Here is an 11,135-nt window from a genome sequence, read left to right on the forward strand (position 1 = left end):
CCAGAGTCAAACCCTGAAAGGGCTTGTTCTGGTACTCTGTGGACCAGAGTGCCTTTCTGATCCTGGTTAGCAGAAACTTTCCAGAAGCAGAGCCTGTGAGAAGGGGCCCAAGAGTGCTGGGAGGAGCAGGTGCCCCAGTGATGGGTGCTGAGGGCAGCAGCTGCTGCCCAGAACTTTCCAGTCACCAGGGGCCTTTTCTGAACTTGGAAGTGGGAGAGTCTGTAATTCCCTTCATATCTCCTTCTTCCAAATACTGCTTGCTTAGAACAGTAAAAAAAAAAAAAAAAAAAGGAAATGGGACGGGGCACACTGTCCCAGGGCAGGCTCATGACAGGAAGTGACCCGTTAAGGAAGCAGCACATCGCTGCATTCGGCTGGTTTTCAGGGTCTTGTTCCCAATCAGTTTCCAGCCAACACCAGGGTGTCCTAGTCCGCAGAGGTGTGGGGGGCACACTCCATAATCTCTACTTTTCTTTTTATGCAGCTGAGTCATGGAGCTTTCAGCTCCAGCACGTGGCTCCTCCTTAACTGCATCTGCTCAACCTCCCTCAGCCCTGTGAACAGCCTCCCCACATACAGACCACAGAGCAGGGCTCTCTCTGCTGCCACTTCACCTTCTTGAGAGAGGACCAGCCGGCCAGAGCCTCAGTGACTGCCACCCTGGAGGACAGGGCACAACAGCCATTTCTGGTAAGGAGAACTGGGTTTATGCTCACAGAGACTTTGGGAATTGGAAGGATCACAGTTTGGTCACAGCTGTTCATTTCTGACATGACCTTGCACAGATCCCCTCACTTCTGGGTTCCCTGGTCAGTAAAACGGGGCAATGGTGGTGAGTGTTGCGGGCATCAGCAGGTGCACAGCTGGTGGAGCACAGCCTGAAGAATCTGTGCGTGCACTCACAGCCCAGTCCCAGGACAGCGGGCTTTGCTGCCCCATTGCCCATTACTTAGCCAACTCAATCTCCATGAAACTCTCAGGGAGTAAGGCTGCATTGATCCTGTCATCAGTGGGACAGATGGGAGAACTGAAGCTCCCAGAGGGTGATAGGCTTTCCCCCATCTCCCCTAGCATGTCGGGGCATTCTTCTCAATTTTACCCTCCTAATTTCTCCTGTCCCAGACCAGCCAGACACGCACCATGTCTCAGACAAGCCTGGGAGCTGAGGATGGATTCTTAGGGCTCCCCAGGGCAAATGTGGGATATTTTCCCACCTCAGGAGCCTCATGTTCCAAACAAGACCCCTGAGTGGACCTTGTCTTGTGACTTTCAACTTCTGAAAACTACCCCATGCTCCCCTAGATGCCCCACATTTTCCCTATGACACCCTGCAGGATGCACACCAAACCGCAAAACACATGATTCCAATACCTGGAAATATATGAGCTGGGGCAGGTGGGTGAAGGAAATACTTATGAACAAAGAAGACAAGAAGTGGTTTGATCTTTTCTAAAATAGTATGGAAGAGGCTGCTTTCTTGTGATTTGCTAAAATAAGCTCTTCTCATGGTAAAATCAGGTTCATGCAATTTTAAAATTGGAATGTGCATTTTGTTCGTTTGCTTCACCCTTTTCCCTGAGCCAGACCCTCCCACCAGCTTGCCAGAGGCTGCTACTGTCTTGCTTGCACACTGCCTTCCAATCTCTCATGAACTTTGGTCTCTTTTGTGGGACGATTAGTAAAATTTTTCCTTTGGAGAAAACACCTGTCTTCATTCTCAATTCCTCCACTTTTGTCTGCCCTGTAGACCAACACGTATCACATTCCTTCAAGCCTGCGATGTGTCCACCACGCTGTATTCAGTTCTTTCATAATCTTCTCCACGACTCATTTTAGCATTGCCATCAGTATCCTTTCTGACTCACCTGTGAACACTTTGTTATTTGTGAATATCTGCCAAAAAATATATTCCTCAGTGCAGCCTGATCCACTCAGAAAGCTTGGATTGGGAGAGCTATTGTTGCTGTTCATTGGCTAACATAACATAGTTTGACTGGCTTTTGTGACAGGCAATTGGCTGTTTTAAAAGAAAAGACCTCAATTCAGAGAAACTCCTGCCACCAGCAATTTTATTTTTGAATAACCTTTTATAAGAAATGCACTCAAGATTTTGCAATAAAATTCTGTGTGTTGGTTTTAGGGTAGGCTTCTAGCTGTCCAATTAATTTGTCTCCTGACCAGGGAGTGGCAGCATTGTACACATGTTCCAAGAGGTTTGTTGACTTTTTTGGAAAAGTCTCTTTTTCCGCCTGTGGAATCAAGGGCAATACACAGCAAAAGGAGCCATTTCCTGATGCTAGCTCCATTGTAAATATGTGACCTTTGGCAGGTCATTTAATGCTCAGTTTCCTTGCATTTCAATAGAAATTTTAAGACCAGTCTTGATCACATCACAGGGAATTTGAGAGAGCAATTAAAATAAGAAGGATGAAATAACTTTGAACATTATAAATGTATTCACAGAGGTTTATTACAATTATGATGTTCATAATCAATATCATTACCACCGTCATCTTGACCGTTACCACATCATTATGTTGATTCCAAACCTCAGAAAACGTCATCTAAAGTAGAGAGGATGTCAGGGAACTGGTGCCATTTTAGCAAAAGCCAGAAGCATAATTTACCAGAAACGAGAACAGGGTGTGGGAGAGAGGAAAATGCTCTTCTCTGGGCTTAAGAAAAAGAAAGAAAGGAGGGAGGGGAGGGTAAAGAGGAAAGGAGGAAGAAAAGAAAGAAGGGAAAGGGAGGGAGGCAGGAAGCTGTCTTAATACATTGATAATATAAAAATAGATTGCTTGACCTAAAGAAGGCCAAGAAAATCCACTGAATGAATAGAAAAATGTGGAAAAGATAGAAATCACAGAAGTTATTAAAAATTGAAGTTTATAAATAACCGAAATAGCAAATAAAACCATGAAAACTGCTTTTAATTTAATGATAATCAGTAAAATGTAAGTTTAAGCCAATTAAGACATCCTTATTTATGCCCATAAGGATGACAGGAAATTAAAAGTGTAATATTACCAAGTGCCTGTGAAGATTTGGGGACTTCTTATAAATGGGTGGTGCAAATAGGAGTTAACTCGACTCCCTGGGAGTCATATTTGGCAATATCCAGTCAGGTGGAAAATGTACATCCCCAATACTGTTGCACAATGCTGGAAACCCGGAGCAGGAAATGAGTTGTTCTTGAATCGGCCTGAAGTTGATTCTTTCTCTTCAATCACCTCACTACCTCCTCTCCACCAACCGTCAGGGTGGGAAGGCGGTCATACCGGTCCCCCTGCACCATTTCCTCTCACGTCAGTTCTTCGTGTCCCTGATCCCCACTTCCACCTTCCCACTGGACAGTACCTTGTAATTTACTCTCCGCCGCTGGAATGTCCATTTGACACAAAGACTTTCTGGGACTGGAAATGTCCACTACTTCAAATAAACCAATCTTATTTACAGCAAGGCAATATTTTTTCTCTATTTTGGTAAGTTTGCTTACTTTAATTTCAACTTTTTTAAATGCCTACTCTTTGTTCCATAGAAGAATGCTTTCTCCATTTCATGCCTTTCTGGTTGGGGGAGGTAATCACCTGATTTGCTTTGAAATTCTGATCTTCTGTAATTTGAGGGGAGGGAAGCAACCGTGCACTATTTCAGCATAACCTAACATCGAACATCACCTGCTTCGTTTAAAGTCATTTACAGATGTTTCAAAGTAAAGTATGAGTTAGAAATTAGTGATGGAAATGGCTCATTTGAGAATGATTATTCTTAGATGTCTGAATTGAGGTGCTCTCAGGCTCTACCAGCTCCCATATGTACATCTGCTTTTTATCCTTTTCCTGTTTTTATTCCAGGAGAAAATGGGAGGATTCCAGAAGGGCAAATATGGAACTATGGCTGAAGGTAAGAAAGTCTTGAAGTTCTCAAGAGCCCCAGACACTTGGGAGAATCACAATTCTCTCCCCACCTACCCCCACCTAAAACACAGTGGCAGAAACCCATTCATTTTAAATGAAGAAGATAAAGGCAACTATCATTGTGTTGCATTTTAAATGAAGAAGATAAAGGCAACTATCATTGTGTGTGTGTGATCAAACCATCACACACACACACACACACACACACACACCATAGTGTGATGCTCTCCCTGCATCAGGTATGTGGGAAATGTGGAAAGGAAACCAAGTCATAGGTTGAAGGGTCTGGAAGCAAGTGGTGAATATGTTTTCTCTTTCTTTGTCTGCTGACAGCTCAAAAAAAAAAAAGGTCCCCATAGGGATTTAGTCATTGTGCTTGCTACAAAACACAACAGAATAACTTAAGAAAAGGAAGAACCAACCCAGAGTGGGAGAAATAAAATAATAGATTTTTAAGATCCTAAAATGCACTTTGAATTCATTTGGGCTCTAGAAATCCACAGGTTCTCCCCTCTTCATGCCTTGAAGATTTTCGCTCCTGCCACAGTGTCACCCTCTCCAACACCACTTCTGCTATAATTTTGTGTGCTTCAATCAGCCACATAGATGAGCTTTTCAACACACATGCTTCTATTGAGCTTATCTTCCACCTTTTTGAGCCATCCACCCTAGGGTCATCTCCCAGACGCTGCCCTAACATTAACTACAACCTCAAGAGGTCTCCACTGGCAGATCTATAGTGACCCTCTGCCGGGGGTCAGCTGCCTGTGCCTGGGTCTGTGCTCTCTGGATAGGGAGTGAAATGTTTGAAATTGAGATGACATAGGTTGTAGTCTTGAGTTCACCTCAAGACTTGGATGAATGTGTGGAGTGTGTCTATACAAGTGTGCCTGGAAATGTGTGGGTGAAAGAGAAGTAATTGGATTTTCTCACTTGTAACTACTCATCCCCTGCCTCCTTCTAATAATTCTCCATGGAGCTGGCCTAAACACCACACAGGGGAAAACACAAGGACCATTTTCTCTCAGGAAAGCTCTATTTGCCACAATCCAGATGAAGTGCTTAAAGCATCCCCTTAATGCAACAGTTCTAACTCCGGGCTGTGGATCCAAGCATGGGCTTCCAATGGGGCTTTCTACATTCAAGATTCACCCATAGTTGTATGCACACTTTTATATACACATAAATATGTCTGTCATTCTGGGGAGGAGGTTCATAGCTTTCATGAGATAACCATGAACAATGACCTAACAGTCTTAAGAATCATTAACTTAGTAAGATACAAGACTTCTTTTTCTACAGGTAGATCAGAAGATAACTTGTCTGCAACACCACCAGCATTGAGGATTATCCTAGTGGGCAAAACAGGCTGCGGGAAAAGTGCCACAGGGAACAGCATCCTTGGCCAGCCCGTGTTTGAGTCCAAGCTGAGGGCCCAGTCAGTGACCAGGACGTGCCAGGTGAAAACAGGAATATGGAAAGGGAGGAAAGTCCTGGTGGTTGACACGCCCTCCATCTTTGAGTCACAGGCTGATACCCAAGAGCTGTACAAGAACATTGGGGACTGCTACCTGCTCTCTGCCCCGGGGCCCCACATCCTGCTTCTGGTGATCCAGCTGGGGCGTTTCACTGCTCAGGACACAGTGGCCATCAGGAAGGTGAAAGAGGTCTTTGGGGCAGGGGCCATGAGACATGTGGTCATCCTCTTCACCCACAAAGAGGACTTAGGGGGCCAGGCCCTGGATGACTATGTAGCAAACACGGACAACTGTAGCCTGAAAGACCTGGTGCGGGAGTGTGAGAGGAGGTACTGTGCCTTCAACAACTGGGGCTCTGTGGAGGAGCAGAGGCAGCAGCAGGCAGAGCTCCTGGCTGTGATCGAGAGGCTGGGGAGGGAGCGAGAGGGCTCCTTCCACAGCAATGACCTCTTCTTGGATGCCCAGCTGCTCCAAAGAACTGGAGCTGGGGCCTGCCAGGAAGACTACAGGCAGTACCAGGCCAAAGTGGAATGGCAGGTGGAGAAGCACAGGCAAGAGCTGAGGGAGAACGAGAGTAACTGGGCATACAAGGCGCTTCTCAGAGTCAAACACTTGATGCTTTTGCATTATGAGATTTTTGTTTTTCTGTTGTTGTGCAGCATACTTTTTTTCATTATTTTTCTGTTCATCTTTCATTACATTTAAATCTCTGGACCCTGCAGCACTTCTAACGTATCACCCCATGGAGTCATTGTTCTAATAATCACCAATTCAGACTCACATCCTCGTGGTCTGTGGAGCACGCTGCTTGCTGTCTGTGCAGCTCCCATTTCCCCTTCTTCCTGATAGACTTGGAGTTGTGTGCCTCCACTCCAAGGCTGCCTGCCTGCTGTAAACACTATTCCACTCTGTCTGCCAACAACTGCTTCAGGAACGGGCCTGAGATCCCATGCAGATCCATGAGAAGTGAGTAAAAGTCCACAGAGGTGGGGATGGAAGGTCTCTCCTTAGATAGAACCTGTCTTCGTCCCTGGCATTGTGGGGTCTGGGCATGACACTGGGACTGTCAGCAGCTTTGTGCTGCCAACCTGAGATTGAAGGCAGTGCCTCAGAGCAGCACAGAGAGTTGGGGCCACCTGAGCCCTGAGCCACCAGCCCTGCAGCCTGCCCTATCTCTGCATTTCCAGTTGTGTTAGCCAATAAATTTCCTACTTATTTAAGCTATTTGAGCTCCAGGTCTCTTTTACCTGTATTTTAAAACATTCGAAGTAATGAAAATTTCTCCACATTCTTTTTTATCCTTTCAATCTGTTGGAACTTCCCAGTCCACATGCTTCCTTTGAGCAAGTGGCATCTAGAATAAAGGAACAGGGTTGGCTTTCTTGTTCCTAAAATTAGGAAGAACCTCCTGCTCCTACTGAAGTGCCTGCCACATGGTGGACATTCCCTGAACTCTGAGTAAAGCAAAACACTTTCAGATGGATGGATTGCATTGACGAATGGGAGTGGGAGAGGGTCAAGGAAATGGGGTGCCCTGTACGCAGGGCTTTCTCTGTGCTTTCTTCTCAGTTTGGCCAGGGGCCCAAAAGAAACACAGCTCACATTTCAATGCTCTGCAAGGAATCACTTTGGCAAATGTTCACACATGAGAAAGGTTAACCAAACTCTTTCTCCTTCTCCACTGTAAAATGTCCTTGGATCAACTCTCCAGCTCTATTTCTTTGGAAGTCAATGTCCACAGGGTTGGGGTGGGGGACAGGTTGTTGACTGGGTACCAGGCAATCCTGCTCACCATGAAAGTGATTCCTTGTTAGTAGAGGGAGTGTGGACTGGACGACCCAGGAATGGACCATCCCCACACTGGAAGGAAGCTACTCTGGCAGTGCCGCTCTGTAATGCTTTCTTAAGATCATGGCTATGTCAATCAAGAGTGCCTCCCTGGAGGGAGGGAGAGCCCAGACAACATCTACTGGACCAGTTTCCAGAGGCTTCAAGGTCACCACACTTACATGCAGTCTTCGTCTCCCTTGGCTCAGCCCACTCCTCCTCTGCAGGGCTGCTGCAGTGAAGGGAGCCACATTTCAAAGAGTCATCCAGGATAGAGGTGAGTTCCCTCCCGATGTTGCCATCAGAGACCACACCGCAGGGCACCTCCTCACCTCTCTGGAATCTGTCCTGTCCATCCCCACTGCTACTGCTGGAGTGCAGGTGCTAATTTCCTCCAAATGTTATCCCCGTCCCCAGGCTTATACTCATACAATCCAGCTGCCACCTGATTTTCCCAAGACACACCAACCTGCCCAGAAGCCTCCAGGGAGGATTCCAGGAGGCACCCTTGAATCCTAAGAATGAGGCCCAGATCCCCCATCCCCACCCAGCCCCAGCCCCCTGTGCACCCCTCCTCCTGTGTGCTGACTCCCATCCCCTTCCTTAATCACGTGTCCCTCAGCCTCCAGTGACTTCCCCCAAGAGGCAAGGATGTTCCCAGTCAGCTTAGCATCACCCCTTCTAGGAAGCCACTGCAGAGCCTGCCGTGGTCTCCTTCTTGCTGACATTGCTTCCAAAAGAAACCTTCTCCTACAGCCCCACTTTTATGTGCTTTCATCCCTCCACCCCACTGTCCCTCCTGGGGAGCAGAAGCCTGTTATTTTTTATCTTACACTCCTGGTGCCAGGCATTGGCCCTGACCCTCAGTACTCACGTCATAAATGTCTGTGAAGGTGGACTGAATTAAGTAAGTCAAGCTCAGTTGGAGCAGTTTGGGAACACTGAATTGAGGAGGTGGTCCTCAGTCTGAGAACTGAGGGTTCCCAGGGTTTGGGGAGCTGGCACACAACACACTCCCTGCACATGTTTGGAATCAGTTCTGTGCCAGACGATGCAGGAGTCAGTGCCATGGAGCCAGACATGGAGCTTCATTGCCAGCAGCAGTGCTGGAGGATGCTGCTAAGGGGCATCACAGCTGAGCACCTCAGACTCACCCCAGAGTAGTCACTTGCCCATCCAGCCGTGGCCTGTCTGGGACGGCTGCAGGTCTCCCTTACCAAACACAAAGAAGAAGGTGTGGTGGAGGGACCCAGGGACTTCCTCTTCATCTGATTACCTGTTTCCACTGAATTCCCAATCTGCCCATACTTGAGCCCCATGTCTGCCTTCTCTTTGCTGCTTGAGATGGGGAACACCACCCTTTCCTCAAATTCCCACGGACATCACACGCCACTGTCCTGGATGGTACTGAGTTTGGGGTTAGAGATATCACATTGCAGTTCAGCCCGGCCAACAACAGGAAATCAGTGAAACAGAGGACAGCCCTCGGCCCAAATCTGGCCCGCCACCTGTTTTGTACAGCTATGATCTAAGAAGGGTATTTACATTTCTAAATGGTTGAAGAAATCAGAAGAAAAATAACATTTCATCTTCACACATGAAAACTGCATGAAATTCAGAATGCAGTGCTCATGAAGTTCTAGGGGACACAGCCTTGCACATCACTTACAATCTTATCCATAGTGGTCTTTGTCTATGTGGCAAAGGTGAGATAAGTAGCTGGGACATCTACCATATAGTCTGCTGAGCCCAGGTTTTCTGCTCTCTGGCCCTTAAAAGTCCTACTCCAGGACATCCCAGGTCCTGCATTTCCCAGCTGCTCTCCTTGCTTTCTCCAAGGCAGGCCCCATCTGGCCACAGCAACCCCTTGCTCTCTTTCCCTCAAGTCCAGCCCCTTCTCCTCCAGCCTTCTCCACACCTCTAGGGTCCTCTGCTTGGTTCAGCAGATGGATCTCACCATCCTTGCTCTCTGAGGTGGGGGCAGGGCATCACCTTTTCAACCTGCAAATAAATCTGAGCATATCTATGAATAAAGTAAGGAATTCTGCCAGCAGCTTTTCACGTAGCACATTTCTCCCCTGGACATCAGGAATGCAGAAAGCAGGGCCCAGGGTTAGACATTCTCAGAGCATCATAGCCAAGCACCTTTCTTCCTGCAAGCCCCCAAATATTCCATAGCTGTACCCAGCCAGTTTATGATTTACACTCACAATTTAAAAAAAAAACAACTCATTTTTCTTTCTTTTTTTTCTTTTTTTTTTTTTTTGAGACAGAGTCTCTGTTGCCCAGGCTGGAGTGCAGTGGCTAGATCTCAGCTCACTACAACCTCCACCTCATGGTTCAAGCGATTTTCCTGCTAATTTTTGTATTTTTAGTGAGACAGAGTTTCACCATGTTGGCCAGGTTGGTCTCGAACTCCTGACCTCAAGTGATCCGCCCGCCTTGGCCTCCCAAAGTGCTAGGATTACAGGAGTGAGCCACCACACCCAGCCAATATTTTATTTATCCGCCTTGGCCTCCCAAAGTGCTAGGATTACAGGAGTGAGCCACCACACCCAGCCAATATTTTATTTATCTAAAAGCACTGGATGGAAAATTGATGATATGTCTGATGCAAGGAAGATAAATTGGGAGTGAAATTCTGTAAAAAGCAAGCAAAGTGCTGTACACACATAAACAGATGTGACAACTCTGAGAAAGAAAAAAGGCAGGCTGTAGAAATCACCTAAAATGCTCAGTGTCCACAAGTGATACACAAGTTCATTAAAATGGCAAGAACAATCAAACCACATGTAATAAAAAGGCAGACATGACAATCTAAGAAAGCATCTGGTGTTTGACTCTGGGGAGCACCTTGCATGGCCAGTTACTCTCGTCCTCCCTCAGCTCTCACCTCTGCTTCTCCACCTACCGTTCCACCTTGGCCAGGTACTGCCTGTAGTCTTCTTGGCAGGCCCCAGCCCTGCCTCTCTGGAGCAGCTGGGCATCCAGGAAGAGGTCGTTGCTGTGGAAGGAGCCCTTTCGCTCCCTCCCCAGTCTCTCGATCACAGCCAGGAGCTCTGCCCGCTGCTGCCTCTGCTCCTCCCCAGCGGCCCGGTTGTTGAAGGCACGGTACCTCCTCTCACATTCCTGCACCAGGTCCTTCAGGCTGAGGTTGTCCATGTTTGCTACATAGTCATCCAGGGCCTTGCTCCCTAAGTCCCCTTTGTGGGTGAAGAGGATGACCACATGTCTCACGGCCCTGCCCCAAAAACCTCCTTCACCTTCCTGATGGCCACTGTGTCCTGAGCAGTGAAACACCCAGCTGGAACACCAGAAGCAGCACATGGGGCCCCAGGGCAGAGAGCAGGTAGCAGTCCTCGATGTTCTTGTACAGCTGTTGAGTCTGGACTCAAAGATGGAGAGCGTGTCGACCACCAGGACTTTCCTCCTGTTCCATGTCTCCACCTGGCAGGTCCTGGTTACTGACTGGGCCCCCAGCTTGCACTCAAACACAGGCTGGCCAAGGATGCTGTTCCCTGTGGTGCTTTTCCCACAGCCTGTTTTGCCCACCAGGAGGATCAGCAGCAGCAGTGATCCTGGAGCCAACCTGCCTTCTTCTCAGCCTGTGAGAGCGGGTGAAGAGTGAGTGTGTAAAATCTGCATTCTGAGGAGGAGGTGCCAAAAGACAGAAGGCAAAGGCATCCAGAGGCACTGGCACCCTGGGTCAGTGAGGACCCCATAGCCCCGCTCCCATCACCTGACCCCACATACAGAGAATAGAGGGACTCACACAGTGTTTGTGGGATTACCCAGCTGGCCAGAGCTCCAGGGCTCTTTCCCTTTGGGACTGCTGAGCTCTGCCCCTTTCTGGCCTTCCCTCGATGCACTTCCCACCCTTAGGGCCTGGGCTGGGGCCGGCAGGAGGTCGTTT

General features: G+C 47.8%; 1 protein-coding gene and 1 pseudogene across 2 annotated transcripts; one reads left to right on the top strand and one right to left on the bottom strand.

Annotated features, from left to right (window-relative positions):
- Positions 1-415: 415 nt before the first annotated feature.
- GIMAP5 (GTPase, IMAP family member 5) lies at positions 416-6,619 on the top strand. 2 transcript variants are annotated; one of them, XM_054495848.2, is made up of 3 exons: positions 416-690; positions 3,855-3,903; positions 5,220-6,619. In XM_054495848.2, the coding sequence occupies exons 2-3, from the start codon at positions 3,861-3,863 to the stop codon at positions 6,098-6,100; spliced, it is 924 nt and encodes a 307-aa protein (XP_054351823.1). In that variant the 5' UTR covers positions 416-690; positions 3,855-3,860; the 3' UTR covers positions 6,101-6,619. The 2 variants fall into 2 exon arrangements, with proteins under 2 accessions (XP_054351823.1, XP_054351822.1); XM_054495847.2 differs by lacking the exon at positions 416-690 and adding an exon at positions 2,471-3,482.
- A 3,420-nt stretch (positions 6,620-10,039) lies between these two features.
- Positions 10,040-10,795, bottom strand: LOC129041664 (GTPase IMAP family member 5-like; annotated as a pseudogene).
- Between the last annotated feature and the right edge of the window lie 340 nt (positions 10,796-11,135).

This window comes from Pongo pygmaeus, chromosome 6 (assembly GCF_028885625.2).
Source record: "Pongo pygmaeus isolate AG05252 chromosome 6, NHGRI_mPonPyg2-v2.0_pri, whole genome shotgun sequence".
NCBI classification, from domain to species: domain Eukaryota; kingdom Metazoa; phylum Chordata; class Mammalia; order Primates; family Hominidae; genus Pongo; species Pongo pygmaeus.

Bases quoted from the DNA above. Each gene is read 5' to 3' on its own strand.
- GIMAP5 (XM_054495847.2), top strand. From the start codon at position 3,420: ATGTCCACTACTTCAAATAAACCAATCTTATTTACAGCAAGGCAATAT. The intron at 3,483-3,854 runs GTAAGTTTGCTT...TTTTTATTCCAG, and splicing joins AATATTTTTTCTCTATTTTG to GAGAAAATGGGAGGATTCCA. The intron at 3,904-5,219 runs GTAAGAAAGTCT...CTTTTTCTACAG, and splicing joins ATATGGAACTATGGCTGAAG to GTAGATCAGAAGATAACTTG.